This window comes from Spea bombifrons, chromosome 2 (genome assembly GCF_027358695.1).
Source record: "Spea bombifrons isolate aSpeBom1 chromosome 2, aSpeBom1.2.pri, whole genome shotgun sequence".
In the NCBI taxonomy this organism is placed as follows: Eukaryota; Metazoa; Chordata; class Amphibia; order Anura; family Pelobatidae; genus Spea; species Spea bombifrons.
In genome coordinates, this window is record NC_071088.1 from 91,399,741 (window position 1) to 91,417,296 (window position 17,556).

Here is a 17,556-nt window from a genome sequence, read left to right on the forward strand (position 1 = left end):
CTTTTGGAGAACACTTACTGTCTGTGCAATCTTTCAGAAAGGACTCGGTAATCTTAAATCTCAATGAGCTCCCGGGACCAGGAGCTTTGCCTGCAATTTTTAGATTTTCATTTGCACCCTGTCCTTCCACTGCAATTACGTCAATCACAGTGATGTTATTTCTGGAATAAAAACAGGATAAAAAAGTCAGAGCTTTGACCAGAGGTGAGTGTTTGGAAAGTAACAAAGATCTCATTTAATTGCTAGGATTGTCTTCTTCATGTCCTGCATCAACTGTATGTATGTATGTATGTATGTATGTATGTATGTATGTATGTATGTATGTATGTATGTATATATATATGTATATATGTATATATATATATCCTGCCTTGTACTAATTGTCTTTTCAATTTATTTAAGTCACACAGCCGGCAGACTTTTTTTATAGTGTGATAACAGTCACAATAAACCAGCTTCCTTATCACAGATAATTCTCGTGTTGGGCAACACTTACCTGATCACAAGTAATGTGGACACTGTTTTGTTCAGAACTGGAGTGAACTTTATTTTAACATTTTTCTTCTCTCCAGGCTTTAAAATGAGATTTAACACAGATTGCCGAGAAGAGCCCTCCACAAAACCTTGACTGCTCTGCGCTGGGTGCAACTTGCAAAAATTCAACAAAAAATAATGTTAACATAGGACATGCAAATAAATAACATAATTCACACATTTTGTTAAGATCTAGTGATGTAAATGTGTTACGCTTACTGTCTATATGCAGCACTCTATACAACAGCAGAGCAAAACAAAATATATAAGAACCCCAAAACACTTACATCATTTCTGAAGACTTTGAATTCAAGCGTTTTAAGGTCTACTTTTAGAGACTTGCTGATGTTAAATCTGGAAAAAAGAATATCAGCAGTGCAGAATAAGGGTGTTACTGATGAACAGCAATTTTGGTGCATGGTTCAGAAGCGATCAAATCCGCAACAAAAGTGAGTTTCTTTGCCGATTGCACTATTTCATAAGCTGTTATGGTGATAACACCACTTTAATTGCTATATAGTTATTGTCGACTTCCTTAAAATAGAAAGGTGGTTGAGTTACACCCAATACTTAATACTGGAATCATTTGGATATGTCTATTCAACACTCCCACTGAACTTAGATAAAACTCCCCATTAAATTGGAGCGCCCAGGCAAGAGCACGCTTACTGCTCAACAAGCTCTTCCTAGCCCTGCCCTAACACAATTCAGAGGATTCTGAATTCCGCATCAGAAGGCTTGGGAAATCCAACTTCAATTGGATTTGCTAATCTTAAATATTCTTGGGTGCAGAGAGACTCAGTATTTGGAGAGATCTTTATAAGTTTATGTCATTTGGATAGCGAGAATGAATTGGGCGTGGACATACCTTTCTAGAATCTTGTCTAGCACCAAAGAACTGTTAGAATACAGAGCCACAGGCAGACACTGAACGTACACTAGGGCATCTGACGGGTTTTCTAATGCAATTTCTTCTACCTGGTGCAAAAATCAACAAAAAAAATTGTTAGCCTTTTGTTAATATTAAAATTTACCAGGATGTTATAACACGTACCAAAGAACGAAAAATATATATGTGTTTTTTTAATTAAGCATTAAAATACTTATTGCAAACAAACTTCCAGAGACAATTGATCTCACAGAACACGGTCATGAACGTAGATTACAGACACAGCACTTGTCCTGGTTAAACACCAAGACACGTAGCATTCGGCAGCTGCACTCACCGACGAGCTGTTGGTATTGGTTAAAGGGAAGTATAGATGACGTGACGAAGTGACAATTGAAGGCCACATCAACTCAGCTTTCACTTCTGACAGGACATTTTTTTGGAGGTCAGTGTCAACCTGAAACATGGCCTCAGGCCTAGCGAAACAAAATATTCCAGTGTCACTCAATTGTGTTTTTTTTTTTGCACTTAAGACTTTTGGTGAGTGCTTAATTAAAGAGCAAGAATGTGAGTCAGGCTGCCTACAAGGCATGCAAAGCAGTCCCAACAGGTTTCTCTAAGCTGCTTTTAGTCCAAGTCTGTTTTACCATATTCTTTAAGGATTCAGTGACATTCAATACAGTATACTGCAATATCATCCCCACCTGCTTTTGTCCCATAAATACTCTTCTCTCTAGCTTTATGGTGGCGAGCCACAAATCAAGTGGATTCCATTCATTACTTAATATGACTTTCCTGCTATTTCTGATGACACAGGCATGAAAATAGACAAACGTTATTAGCGGTACCAACGTTGCAATGCATGAATTAGCCGCCGTATTATCTGCACCATTGAGCCATGTGATTCATGAAATGAATGCAACACACAGGCAGTTTCTCAGCTATACAAACATAAGTGGTTTAAGGAGCAAGGTTGTGTCATGGTGTGGAAAAATTACAAATATACTAACATACGAGAACACATAGTAATTAGGATTTAGGTTTTGTAGATTGTCTGGCTGGAACACATTAACCCAACAAAAGTCTAAGAAAGTATATACTAATCTGATGGGGCAAACAGGTTAAGCTTCTGTAATGGCAGCCATGCATCCATTAGCCGGGTAAGAGGCGGTTTAAACTCACTCATTATCGCCGTTCTCACGGACTTCAGTCCACTTCTTGTAGAGTGTCTCGTAATGATCCCAGTCTGAATCCCAAACATCCTCTTGCATTGCTAAATGGTGTTGGGTTTTAGGCTCACCTGGGGATAAAAAAAGGTGCATCTCAACAATTTATACATTTTTAATCTAAAAAAGCAGCAGTGGAAGCTAGTAGCTAGGAATAGGGGCACGTTTGATTGCCATGGGTAGTCCTACTTGTATATATTGCTTACTTTAATATTTTACATCAGCCAAAAGAAAAAAAATGCTTTCTGGGGCACCAATACCAAGGAGAGTGGAATTTAAATAGGAACATAGCTGCATGTAGCATGGAAATGTACAGCATTGGTCATTTTACTTTAACATCATCTATGCAGAGCCATTTAAGCAAAGGTGGAATTAAAGCAATTAAAGCAGTTACTGCCATCTTTGAAACTGTATTATATATTTTAAATCAGCAAACACTATAAAGAGGGCATATCATCTAACGATAGAAGAAAATCTTACAGAATAAACTAAGAACGCAACAAACTACTTACTTTTCGATAAAAAAGGAAGTCCAACATAACAGTGGTCTCCGCATTGTAAAGCAGCATCAAAATAGATATTTGCTATCTATAAATAATTAAAAACGACATGAATATTAGGTAAGACGCCAGAACTTCTATCACTAATCATCCCAGAAAATCATTTGCAGACTGCGTTATTCTTAAGAAGTCTCTCTTCTCCATTAAAGACCCGGATTAAAAATAAACGCTGCTTGTGAACGGGAGTATTCCACCCAAAATTGCGTTAAAACTGAAACTGTGCTTGTGGAGAATGCTCGTGATTCACCTGGGCAGTCTTTACCAAACGGTAGGAATAGTGACTCAAATACAAAATACTGTTAAGATATATTGTCAGATTGATAAACGCCACACACACAAATCTCTAGTTAGCTGAAGGATAGCAAATGTTGTTATGCAAATGAATACCTAGAGACAGTTGCAATCATTTTAAGATTTCTTGTAGCCAGAGTTCTCTTGTTGAAAACATCTATAAAAAGTAATACCTTAGATTTTTTCCCAGGCTCTAAATCCTCTTTATTGCTCCTCAATCGCTTATAAAAAAATCTCACGTCCTCCGATAAGGAGCGTATTTGCTGTATTTTCACCTTCTGTGAGAAGGAACTCATAATGTTTAAACTTTGGTGGACTACTTTCCCCTGGACAGAAAAACACAAAATGACAACCCAACATTAGTATACATCATGGTTTCAAGTACTTTTTTCTTTATCTTCAGTGACTTCCAATATTGAAAAATGCACTTAATAGGATAATGCAAACATGACCCCACATCAAAACCTATTCCTGCTCAGCGGTTTACTTGGCAGTGCCAAAGTTAACCCAGACTGACCAAACAAGTCTTTCCAAGTGTATTCAAGATTATATATTATATACAGACACACACAAATACAGAGATTTCCAGCAAGGATTGACTACACAGAAGAGAATTGGACTACACCATAAACAAAACAACAGGGTATAAAAACAAGGACACAACATTCAAACATCTCACCGGAAAAGTAGGTGAGAGGGTAATTTGTTTGGGGGAACACATCAATGAACCCACAGCAACCACCGCCTTTACAGGAATAGTCAGTATCTGCAAAAAAATACACAAGGGCATTCATTTGTCAGCAGAAGCAGCACCAAATATAATGAAATGCACAAACATTGCATGTAGAATGAAGTCTAGCAGTTGGGACACACATGACAGGGATGCATGGGAAGCTGCAAGCACTTGTCTCCTCCGGGAACACAGAGAGACGTTCTGTGAGGAACGTATTAATGACAGATCAAACACAGGCGCTACTGTATGTGACATAAGATCTGTTTAGCATGTGTGTTAAGAAAAGAAAGTCCATACCTCATAATCTGTTGTAATTTGTATACCCCCATCATACGATCCTTCGAGATCTTTAGCGGTTATTGTAACTCTGAACACTGCATAATAGCCTGAAGTTAATATAACCTGTACATAAGAAATAAGACCGTGAACAAAAACGGCAATCAAAAAACTAAAAACAATTATTTTCTGTTTAAAGGGACAGTCTAATGTCCTTGGCCTGATCAATGTATATTTCAGTACTTTATAATTATCTTCATTTTATATATAGCGCCAACAGTTTACGCAGCGCTTAATACAATACATATATGACAAGACAAGAATTGACAGACTAAAGACAACCCGATACATTAGGAGGAGAGAGCCCTGCTCCCAAGCTACTTTAAGACACATCATTTACCTGCCACCAAACACTACATCTTACTTACCCACTGAAGATGCTGCGTACCCACCCCCCACCCTGTGAAATTTGCACCTGTCTTTGCTGTTAGAAGCAGACCATCACTCCCATTAAGACCGAATGCATCTTCTGCAAGCCAAGAAGCTGGGTGCAGAGAAACTGCGCAAATGTACAGAGGATTGCCATGAATCCATCTATCCAATTACATGCAATAAATATAGGAGGACATAAGGCGACGGCTATCAAATTAAATAAATTGCATATGACGGCTGGAGTACCAAGATTGTGATGTACTAAGCTTGCACGTACTGAGGTGCGGTCCAGTGCCATGGAGTTTTCGATCTCTGGAAGGCTTGCAATGATGGAAGTTCTGTTGCCCTTCTCTGTAGTAAGGAGATCTATGGAAAGGCTGTCTCCAATAATGTGCCAGCTTTTAATTGCCAGCTGAAAATAGAAAATAAACGTATGTAAAATGCAATGTATTTTCAGAGAACACAAATTACTGCAGAGTACAACTTGGATTTATAAATAAAATACTTATTTGGGACTAAATAAGCCAAAAGAGAGAAAAACGTGACCACCTAAGCATGTCAGCTAAACACGTCATATAAACAAAACCGTTTATTTGTTGCTAGGATTTTAGGAATTTTAAGGAATCCGTTTCCAGGAAGGCTCCTCAAACAGCCGTGCTTATAGATGGAGAGAGGGGGATTTAACCAGTACCGGCTTCTTACCGACACAAATTAAGTTCCGTCCCGGATACAGGACAATGGCTTGTGAAACATGGAATCGTTGTAGCTATGGGACTTTTAGCCTCTCATGTGCCTTCCTCAGCATGGCAGATTGTAACTTATACAATAACTAAACTAATATAGATTTTCTTTTTTTAGAATGTCAAATTGTTGTCACTTACCTCTATGGGGTTGCTATTTATGACTGCAATAAGAAGACTGCTTGATTCAGTAGCACTAAGGATTCCAAAATCTATAAAACGTTCATCAGTTTTGGGAGGTAAGACAAAATACTAAAATACATGGGGGAAAAAAAAATAAATATATATGGTTAGTATTGGAAAAGTGCATTTCAGGAAACATTAAGCGTTTTGGAGGCAGAATTTAAACTCATAAAAAGGCACTAAGCCAAATAGATGGAGGCAAAAAATATTCAAATTTCTGTGCACTGCAAAGTTTTAAATTACCGGTAATTACACACATGCATGTAGTCCCTATTGGATATATTTTTAGTGGGTGATATCAGTTGAGACCAGGCTGTCATTAAACAACAGATTCTCTTGTGCATCAGAAGCCATAATAGGCTCAAAACAGCATCGACCGTAGCCAAGACTGCACATGGCATGACATGGTAATACATTAATGTGCTTGACGCTTACAAAGTACTTACATCTAAGAATCCTGTGTATGCCCGCACAGGAAGATGGAATTTAGAGGCATTGGTGATTAGTAATATATTGCTGTCTATATGAACAGACGACGAGGATGGTGTGAAAAGTAGCAAAAATACATATCTTGATTCGCCAGGTGGAATTAATACATTCGAGCTGAAATTCTGAATCTGTGTTCAAAACAAAAACAGAATGTACAATTAGAAATGGGAAGTCAACATTTAGTTAACTTTATACAATCAAGCATCTGATCATTATTGGGTTGCAAACCCTATTGCTCTGAGCTAGACTGAGACGCCATGGAACCCAGACAACTGCTATTCGTATAGATAAAAAAACAGGCTTACTTTAAACATTGACTTAGCGTCCTCGGGTAACAAGACATCATGCATGAGAACAGCAAAGTTGAAGGTATTGGTCAGGTAGATGGATCTTTCTACTGGGTCGGGTGGGCTATCTCTGATGTGAAACAGTGTTGCTGCATGATCAAATCCCAAATACCTATTTCAAAGAGAAAATGTATTCATCAAGATAGCAACGCACAACCATCTGCCCTAGGATTTAACTAATTGAGCTGGTTTGCGTTTGTTAGATAAGCACTGCACCTAAACACGAAAACTTATTGTAACCCACAAGCTGCAAGGCACACTTGCATCAGCAGCGTTGTGATGATACTCCCGGTTATACTATATTGTATGTAAAGTCTAAAAAATGACGATAACTGAGGAGCAGAATGCCAACAGATAATCTATACCTGATGGTCTTGTCCCACTTACCCATCTAATACTTCTGCTTGATAAGGAATTTCAAGTTTCGAATAACTTTTCTCTTTTGCTTTGACGGTGATTTTCCCAGAAAACTGTGATGGTTTCTTTGCCTTTGATGCTGATATATTAAACAAAAGCTAATTAATAAATAACACAATTTGTACCAAATCCACATAAAAAAAAATCAAATGTACTGTCAAGCCACCCCAAGTAAACATACCATCAAAACTTATACTCGCAACTTTGGTGTATTTGCTCTCCGACGCCTTCAACGTTATAGGCTTAAAGTGCACCGTTATTGCATCATTCTGTGGTGTCGATCGAACACTCTAAACAAACAAAAGAAAACAAACAGGTATTAACAAAAGTTAATGGACCTGGCATTAGGATACATACAGAAAGCTTATTGCATACACCAGGGCTCGACAAATCCCAGGCGCCAGGTCGCCATGGCGACAGAATTTTGTCCTGGCGCCTAGGTTTTGTCAGCCTCTTACATCCAGAAAAAATTGTGGATGTAAGAGGCTGAGTCACCACACGGGGGCGCTGCTGCTACTGTCTGCCCAGAAGTCTGGGCAGACAGCACAGCCACTCAGAGCCCGCCCCCGAGTCTGAGATCACTGTAGGCTGAAAACGCGGTTGCTGGAAAAGCAGCAATCGTGTTTTCAGCTGCCACAGGCAGCCTCAGGGAAGGGGTTTGTGTGTTGATTGGGTCCCCACACAAGTCTGGGGACCTCACCCAACACCCCCCAGCTGCCTGATCGCTCCATGGGAGCGACAGCGCAGCGTTAACCCCTTCAATGCCGCGATCGCGGAATTTAGGGGTTAATTCCCGTTTTGGGGGCTTTGCTGCTGGTGGTCTGCCTGGAAGCTCAGACAGACCAGCAACAGCAAAAACGAGCCCCCACAAGCCCTTTGATGACAACTGTAGGTATGGAAGCCTACAGCAGTCATCAAAGAGACTCCCTCTGCAATGGCTGGTCCATAGACCAGCAATTGAGTCCCAGCTGCCAGAGGCAGCTTCAGGGACAGGGGAGAGGGTTATTCGGTCTCCACATGAGTGTGGAGACCAGCCCCAACACCCCCCGCTGCCTGATCACTCCCTGAGAGCGACAGTGCAGCGTTAACCCGTTCAATGCCGCGATCGCGGCGTTTTAGGGGTTAACTCCCATTTTGTAAGGGGCTCTGCTGCCGGTGGTCTGCCTGGAAGCCCAGGCAGACCAGCAACAGCAAAAAAACGAGCCCCCACAAGCCCTTTGATGATTCCTGTAGGCATAGAAGCCTACAGCAGTCATCATAGACTCCCCCCTGCAGTGGCTGGTCTATAGACCAGCAATTGCTTCCCAGCTGCCAGAGGCAGCTTCAGGGACAGGGTGAGAGGGTTCTTTGGTCTCGCCATGAGTGTGGAGACCAGCCCCAACACCCCCCTGCTGCCTGATCACTCCATGAGAGCGACAGTGCAGTGTTAACCCCTTCAATGCCACAATTGTGTATGACACATTTGTGGCATTGCAGGGGTTAACATTTGTCCCCACAAGCTTTTGGGGACTAAATATCTGTCAATGCTGTGCTCCAATGGAACATCAGCATCGAAAGAGTTAAAAAAATGAAAAAAATGTATTTAAAAAAAAAAAACAAACAGCACTGACCTGAAAGTCCAGGGTGCTTCCAGGTCAAACGCTGTGAGTTTAGTAAGTGGGCTGATGATCGGATCCCTCCTGACCAACTGTTAGTTTAAAAAAAATCCTGGCTCCTAACTTTTTTTACCTGGCGCCGAGATTCACAACAAATTTGTCAAGCCCTGGCATACACAGTACACCAAAACAATACACACAACATTTTTATATTCAAATTTTAAGATAAACAAATCATTTTAGAAAATTAATACATTTCAATAAATTTGATTTTACGCAACTTCTGGTCACTGAAGGCATTCTGAAACCATATTTTCGCAGCCATAACTGAGTAATAGGATTACATGCACTTTTCCTCCTTAAATATATTTGTATAATATTTATTACAGGTGGCTGGCAATTCTAAAACGCTATGTTGTAAACATTTTATTTTAATAATTATAAACACATTCTAGTTAGAAAGAAAAAAAAAAAGGTGTGTTACTGAGAACAACATTTTCTCGGTTCAAGTCATCGCATGCTATGATGCTATATAACTCAACAACAACAACAACTCAGACTACAAAAAGTAACACACATACAGCATTAAAATATACAAACGGTTGGTGCGAGGAATCTTTAACATAAGCATTTTAAAAACTGGTCAGAGCATGAAATATATTCATTTTCAAGCCAGCTACACTTATCGAATGTCATTTCTAAAGAGCTAAGGTACGCAACACAACATGCGTACAAGCTCTAAATGCTTTGCTCCATGGAAAAGCTTCATTAGCCTAGGGCTATGAAACGCTTGGGACGGCCATAGCTGAAGGTTATATCCAACTCATCATTAAAACATCAAAACAAGACTCTCTTAAGACAAAGACAACAAACAGAATAGTACGGAGCAGATCTCCACCGTTTCTGAATACTGTAGCTGGCTGTAAAGCATTTCTTCCCAATTCTTTCTATATCGAACATGCCATGTTTTTATATACCTTTATAATATCAGAGTTTTGAAACAATTAAATAGAATGCAAGAATCTAGAATTTTGGAAACTGCTATAAAAATTTGGTTTTCTGTGCTCATACAAACGATGAGTTTCCTTGGTAATACCGGCTGGCTAAGAAAATACGTAGCAGAAAGTGCCAAAAAAAATCACCTTGCTGACTGATCCAAAATGATGAGATGTCACGGGACCGTGCAATAATAGAGATGGCTACTGTGTGAAACTATGAGGATGGGATCTCAGACCCAGGTGTCATCAAGCTAACCAGTGTGGTGTGCATGCATGTGCCCGAAGGTGTTTCACGCCCTGTGTACTGTTGTGTGAGCGTCCGTTTCGGAGTTAAGCAGGGCTTGCCCCCCACCACATAGGCAAAGTAGGCAGGTGCCTACTGATCAGGTTGGGGATGCTGCAATTAAGTTTTTTCCATCAGGACACCTAGGACACTACAAAACCCATGGCTAGCTCTACCCACAAGGCTACTGGGTCTACAGAAAAGCATACAATGTCACTGTCAATAGCTGCTCTTTCCTATACTACTGAGAACCCCAAGTGCCTGCTCACTTCTAGAGCTGAAAATGCATCTCCATAGAACAGTGGGAGTAAAGAGCTGTGTGCCAGCCCAAACAGCAACCGCTGAGCAGTATAGGATACTCGTAATATCACATGCCCTGCTGAATGATTTAAAAACGAGCCATGGCTTTTTATTGAGGAGGCCACATAAGCCAATCACACTTTGGATCTTCAGTGGTCTTAAATCAAAATGCATAGTGCAGAACAAACATATTTAATCTTTAGTTCTCTTCAGTATTCTAAAATTGTTGTTGGAACTAATGTGGATAAAGGTTTAGTTGGAATAAAAACCTTTATTAATAGAGTTTGCCAGCAAAAACTATTTCTGAAACTACCGTGGGCTTTTCTTTACAGCTTAGCCACCCCAATGAAAAACGCATGCAAATAAGTGGTAGAAACTAAATACACATGTGTACCCAAAAGAAAATGCAATATCACAACTGACAGCAGGAATAAACCCTGACTATGGCTGCTACGTGCCCATCCTTTTCCCCAATTACTTCAAGCTTCTAATGATCTCAAATACCAGGCAGAGTACTTTTAGTTTATGTAATTGCTGCTTTATCGAAAAAGAAAAATATGGTTACAAGCTGATCCTACTTACTGTAATTGGTACATCTTTCATTCCTGAATTTAACAAATGGAGATTTAAAACTTTGGGTTGATCTGTAAAGGTTGAAAGAAACACGTTAAAGTATACAGAGCCTTGTTGCGCAATTGTGTATTTTTGTTCCCCTAAACTTGTGGGTTAGGAGGTCATGTTATTTCAAAATGCAGGAACACAGATTGGGACCAGACACATGCATGCATTATAGAAAGGAAGAGGACTGCTGCTTCCATAAATATTTGACAGTTGTTCGGTATATCAGGTCACCTTGCCGGCAATATGTGCTATATATTCCCGTACTACACGTGCTATCTTTCAGAGCCAATTGTGCATGGACAAGCTGCGGCACAAAGGCACCGCAGGTATTTTATATTTACTCCTCCGCTGTCTAGTTCTGGTACAGTGTGCACAGGTCAGGGTTTAACGTATTCTGCAAAGGCACGGGCCAGATGTAACTTAAAAGCTTATGTGCTCTCAGTAGACTACCCAAGAATGGTTTAATGGCATTGGGGATGCCAGTAAAGCTTCTTGCTAACTGATCAACTACATGTATTACGTTTCACTCAAGCAGCTGCTCATACCTTGTGTTCTTAATGTGCCAAAATCTAGCATCTCTGCTGACGAATAAATTCCTGGCGCTGAAAACAGAAACAACATTTTACACAATCACTTCAAGAAAATTGGTGACCAATGGCAAGAGTTTAAACTCTGTCCCACCATATAAGCAACCAAGGCAACTGTATAGCCCTACAGGCTGGTGTGGGCTACCTTCACAAGATTATTCGACCTTTTCATGTTTTACTATGATGGCCAAATAAAAAGGTATTACCTTCAACTACAGACTCAAGAGCTTGCAAGGAGGGGGACACATTGCTCCACAACCCTTAAACTAGTCTTTCGTCATTATAATAGTCTTAGTAGCCCTCTCCATTTAAGAAACTTTCCACACATAACTTTGCACAAGGTAGAACATGCACTCATTTAGGACCATCTAGTTCTCTCAGGCAGGTGCACCTCGCGCCAAATGTTGGCTAACTTTGACCGCTCATAGCCAAACACTTAATGGGGCCACGGGAGCTCTTGTTTGATTTAACAATCCCCTAAACATATCTCGTTTGCTATTCCTATATCGCCGTATAAACAATGTGAAAACAAACCTGTGGTGACTTCTACCTCCACAGGCAATATAATAAATTCAGCACTGTCTGAAGCGTTGGTTTTAATCCTAATGAAGGCAGTGTGATTGTCTGCTTCCCGCGACGAGAAGCTTGCACGCATGACACCTTTTGTTTCATAGGGTGGGATTTCCTGAAAATAAAACGGCAAACCATGACTTCGAGGCACAGAAACAACAATAATGACAACAATCTATCATCATACAAATCATGTCCACTTATCTCTCCTTATTTAGGTCTAGAGCCATGCTCACCCACAGCTTCCTGGTGCCTCCTTGCTGGCCTGTAGGAAGCTCTAAGTGCAGATCTCCCCCACTTGAGTACATTTCTACCACCTGTATACAAAATAACAGTACGTGCATATTACTACTAACACAGAAGGAAAGAAATACCAAAATGGTATATTATGATAAATGTTTTTTTATAAACAGGGATAAAACACAAGTACCAGTATTTAAAGACACTCCAGCCACAATGTGTATTTTAATACATGACAAAAGGTCCCTTTAAAGTTTTGTGGCGTCCCTCTTGTAAACAAGCATGTGTGGAAAGCACCTTGAATGATTTTAATGGGACTGCTTTCATGCCACTGACCGGCTAAGCCAGTCCGCGGGGTGAAACATTCGACCACACAGTGGATTGGGAGCGCTGAAGGTGCAGCTTCTGCTATATATTAACACACAAATTCCCCAGCAAAAGTTTAGATGGTTAAAAAAAATATATATTTCTTGGAAGGGTTTAGGTATTCAACAGCACTAGGCATTCTGCTTTAATGGTGATTTTTAGGGCTGCAACTAACGATTATTTTAATAATCGATTAATCGGCCGATTATTTTTTCGATTAATCGATTAATCGGATAAAAAAAACAATATGCAAATTTTTCGTTTATTTAAAAGAATTTAATGAACTGGATGTTAAAAAACAACTTAAAATTTACATTAACATTCTTATTTTGTTATGATGTAATAAAAAACAATATTTTCAAAGTACAAGAACCCAAACACAATATTTATGAAACAAAATAACCCCAAACATTCTGAAAAGAGGTGGACTATTACTGTTCAAGAAACTTTGCCCCAGCACTTTGCACCCAGCACTTTGCACCCAGCACTTTGCACCCAGCCCTGGCACTTTGCCCCCAGCACTTTGCCCCAGCCCTGGCACTTTGCATCCAGCACTTTGCACCCAGCATTCAGCACTTTGCACCCAGCCCTGGCACTTTGCACCCAGCACTTTGTACCCAGCACTCAGCACCCAGCACTTTGCCCCAGCCCTGGCACTTTGCATCCAGCACTTTGCACCCAGCACTTTGCACCAGCACTTTGCACCCAGCACTTTGTACCCAGCACTCAGCACTTTGCGCCCAGCACTTTGCCCCAGCCCTGGCACTTTGCACCCAGCACTTTGCACCCAGCCCTGGCACTTTGCACCCAGCACTGGCACTTTGCACCCAGCACTTTGCACTGTGCCCCTGCACCCAGTCTCCAACTCTGCCCTGCACCCAGCCCTGCCCCCACATTCTGCCCTGCCCCCACACTCACACTCTGCCCTGCACCCACTCTGCCCTGCACCCACACTCACACCCTGCCCTGCATCCCCACCCCCACTCTGCCCTGCACCCAGTCTCCCACTCTGCTCTGCACCCACACTCACACCCTGCATCCCCACCCCCACTCTGCCCTGCACCCAGTCTCCTGCCCTGCACCCCCCACCCCCACTCTGCCCTGCACCCCCACCCCCACTCTGCCCTGCACCCACACTCACACCCTGCCCTGCATCCCCTGAAACCCCACTCCCACCCCGCCGTGGACCCCCACCCCCGCGAATCGCTCTGTGCGAATGGAGCCACTCGCACAGAGCGAACCGCTCTGTGCGAATGGAGCCACTCGCACAGAGCGAACCGCTCTGTGCGAATGGAGCAACTCGCACAGAGCGAACCGGAACACGTCACATCCGTCACGTAGCTAGAAGAAGGCGGAGACTGCAGAGCGTGTAGCAGAAGCGGGGAACGCTCGCGGAGGTAAGTAAAAGGAGCCGAGTGCTCCAACAACGAATTGATCACTCGATTAATCGATAACGGAAATCGTTATCGATGATTTCGTTTATCGATTATTATCGATTTTATCGATTCGTTGTTTCAGCTCTAGTGATTTTTGTTACAAAAGTATTAGGTTTAGCAGAGTAGGTGAAAAATCACCTCTAACTACCCCAATGGATATACATATATATGCCCCCGTCGCTAAATCAGGGTCAAGGTGATGCTTAGGATATACAAGTATGTACATCCAGCCTTTTTTGCAGCCCCCTGCAGTTTATAGAGTAAAAATAAATAAACTATCATATACACAATATAAAAACTATATACTGAAACACAAGGCCCTACTTTCCATGAAAGTGAAAGGGGAATTACAGTTTAACATACATATGGTAAAAATGAAACCTGAACAAACGAGTATGAAAGCAGAATAAATATAGACGTACTTAGTGACATTAAGAAGGAAGCCCCCATGAAAATGTAAAGGGACTCTCGCTATTGCATACATTCAATGTGCTGGCCCGTCCATTTAATGGCCAGCTGTAACATACAGAGAGAGTTCACAACCATTAACAGCCCTTTTGTGTACAGAACATACCTGTAAAGGCTCACTGTGGGGATTGTGAATATTAATTAAAGGTGAAAAACTGCTATTTACAGGAACTCTTGCACCAATGAAAGGGCGCAGACGATACGGGTTGGGGATCCCAACTCCAAAAACCTGCAAGAAATATATATTTTAACACAAAATAGGTAAAATTTGAACAGAATAGCAATCCAATCAAAGCAGGCTCATGTTGAGAGGTATTAAATAATATGAATGGGTCCTTTCTTACCTGATAGGTAAATACCCCATGATTAGAGGTGTTAATAAATAAAGTATTTTCTACGTTTCCCACTACTCTTGCGAGAAACACCACGTCAAATGACGTATTCCCTCCTGGGAGAATTTTCTGCAGAAAAAAACCAAACAAAAAAACTCAGATCAATATTCACAAGGAATATTTGGGGGTTAATAGTACCGTATTTGCTCAATTATAAGATGACCCTGATTATAAGACGACCACCCAAAATCTGAATATTTAGGAAAAAAGAAAAGTCCTGAATATAAGACAACCCTATAGGAAAAAAGTTTTACTAGTAAATATTAATTCATGTAAACTTTTTTTTTTTTTTTTCATAAAAGCTATAATAGACAAAATATTTTTTGTTTTCATTTCCTTTTATTTTCCAACCTGCCCCCCAGTTATGCACATCTGCCCCCAGGCATGCCTTATACCTCCTATATGCCACTGTGCCCCATGATACGCCTTTTAACCCTCTATATGCCACTGTGCCCCATGATATGCCTTTTGACCCCCTATGTGCCAGTCTGCCTCCAGAAATGCCTTATACCCCTATATGCCACTCTGGCATTTAGGGGTTAAAAGGCATATTATGGGGCAGAGTGGCATATAGGGAGGTATAAGGCATTTCAGGAGGCACAGTGGTGTATAGAGGGTTAAAAGGCATTTGTGGAGGCAGAGTGGCATTAAGGGGGTTAAAAGGCATATCATAGAGCACTCTGCCTACAGAAATGCCTTATGCCCCCATTTAAACCACCCCCCCCCCGGCTGCAGCAGAAGTTGCCTACATGAATCGCGTAGACGTCTACCCGCTGCCCCGACTACACACCAGGGAGTCAGAAGCACCAGCAGCGGAGGTTACCAGACAGGAGGATCCGGGTCCCCTGCAGCGCTGCGGGGAACTGAATCTTAGTCTCAGTCAGACCTTTTCGAGCAAATACGGTATTTATATAAAAACAGTTTGCAATATACATATATACACACACATATTCCTATATACACACACTTAACATACTTATAGAAACTATTACGTTCACAAATTAGACTGCTTTTTCATCAAAAAAGACATCATTTGTACAAATTCACTCACATAAATTTATACAATTTCAGGAATGTCTTGGTCCCTCCAATGAGAACCGAGAAGCATAATGTAGTTTCCCAGCATACCATTCTAATTTCAATCCCCTCTTGTCGTTCAAAACGAGCTGACTTTTGAAGTCATTTGCAAGTGTCATCCTTCGTACTTCTCCTTTATCTGAAGTATTTACTGCACTATTTCATTTTGACAGCTGCCTTTTACTGCTATTCCAAAAATAATTTTGTAATAAAACAAAGCACGCGCGCACACACACACACACTACTACTATTAAAGTCTCTCAATGCATGGGAAAGACATTTACTGCACCGAAGAATAAACAAATGTGATTTAACTACTTCCCAGAGTTTTCTTTATCTCCTAACACCTTAAAATAATCTGAAAGTTCACAATGCACCAATGCTATCCACTAAGATTAGAAGTATGAATATGTGCCGTACATTGAAGACAAACTGTACAAAGAGTTTATTCACTCATGATTGAGCTGTGCAAGAACGAATGAATGAATTCGATTTACACCATGTCAGTCTAGCACGGGCCAAAGCTGACAGTACAATGCAGCTCAGGGAAAGCAGTAACAGGTGCCATCCATATAAACATGCCATGTCTTGGGCGACCACAGAGTTGCCAGAAGGAACTTCTCTTCTCCATTCTTCCGTATGTGACTTTGCTTCAGGTGCTGCTGACCTTCAAAATGCTTCTCTATCTCTTCACGATTTAGAAGTTTGCCGTATATATGTTACTAATGAGACTTTGCAATGAAAATCCCAAACTACTTAACAAATATTTGGCAATGAACACATTCAAAGATACAAATCATACTGCTCGATGCAAAATATATTGGGACAGAATATCACATTATAAGATGGCCAAAAGTTTTTCTATTTCAATCTTTTTTGTCCATTTTGCTAATCAATGCAAGTATTCTTTAGTTATTGGCTTTCTTCTGTCTCATTTAACTACTCTCCCTACTCCAATTCCGGTCAATGTCTTAAACCGGAGCAGCTAATTGCAAGCCTGCTACCGAACAATTTTTGTAATGATGTCTTAATCGTTGGAACAATATGCCGACCATCTTTACAGGCACGGTTAATCAATATGAATTGTGAATATAGTAAGAAAGGAAAAGTACTTACTCTGTTTTGAAAAAATGATGCATGAAAGTGTGATGTTGTTGCTGATATTGATATTAAAGTAATAGTTTCTTCTGAACTAGGATTGTGCAAGTAAACTTTTTCCATTTTTGGCATTCCCACCGGCCTGGAAGAAAAAGGGGGAAGAAAGAAAGAAAGAAAGAACGAACAATGATACTGTTGGAACTCTACTGCCTGAAAGCAAATACAAGGAATGTAAAGACACAGAGAACACAGAACACTGCTTAGATTATAGATTTTATCCTATACATTTGCTTAAATAGATACTTTTGGAACCTAAGGATATTTAGCAAGTGAGATTGATTGCGTGTGTGGTTTTGGTTTTCATTTTTATACATAATGTATGTGTGGATGGTGAGAATAGGGGGGGGT

The 17,556-nt window shown here is 40.7% G+C and overlaps 1 protein-coding gene across 1 annotated transcript in view; it reads right to left on the bottom strand.

Annotated features, from left to right (window-relative positions):
- TMEM131 (transmembrane protein 131) overlaps positions 1–17,556 on the bottom strand; it is a 61,632-nt gene that overhangs the window by 11,184 nt on the left and 32,892 nt on the right. The window contains exons 5-27 of the mRNA XM_053455168.1: positions 17,167–17,290; positions 14,926–15,042; positions 14,688–14,810; positions 12,308–12,388; positions 12,036–12,186; positions 11,460–11,516; positions 10,876–10,937; positions 7,299–7,407; positions 7,088–7,196; positions 6,659–6,812; positions 6,311–6,481; positions 5,823–5,933; positions 5,219–5,353; positions 4,531–4,635; positions 4,180–4,266; positions 3,674–3,826; positions 3,162–3,237; positions 2,606–2,723; positions 1,761–1,899; positions 1,403–1,512; positions 822–888; positions 497–648; positions 19–161 (exon numbers count right to left, since the gene is read on the bottom strand). Coding sequence (XP_053311143.1) covers positions 19–161; positions 497–648; positions 822–888; positions 1,403–1,512; positions 1,761–1,899; positions 2,606–2,723; positions 3,162–3,237; positions 3,674–3,826; positions 4,180–4,266; positions 4,531–4,635; positions 5,219–5,353; positions 5,823–5,933; positions 6,311–6,481; positions 6,659–6,812; positions 7,088–7,196; positions 7,299–7,407; positions 10,876–10,937; positions 11,460–11,516; positions 12,036–12,186; positions 12,308–12,388; positions 14,688–14,810; positions 14,926–15,042; positions 17,167–17,290 — 2,654 coding nt within the window. The remainder of the gene's footprint in view (positions 1–18; positions 162–496; positions 649–821; positions 889–1,402; positions 1,513–1,760; positions 1,900–2,605; positions 2,724–3,161; positions 3,238–3,673; positions 3,827–4,179; positions 4,267–4,530; positions 4,636–5,218; positions 5,354–5,822; positions 5,934–6,310; positions 6,482–6,658; positions 6,813–7,087; positions 7,197–7,298; positions 7,408–10,875; positions 10,938–11,459; positions 11,517–12,035; positions 12,187–12,307; positions 12,389–14,687; positions 14,811–14,925; positions 15,043–17,166; positions 17,291–17,556) is intronic.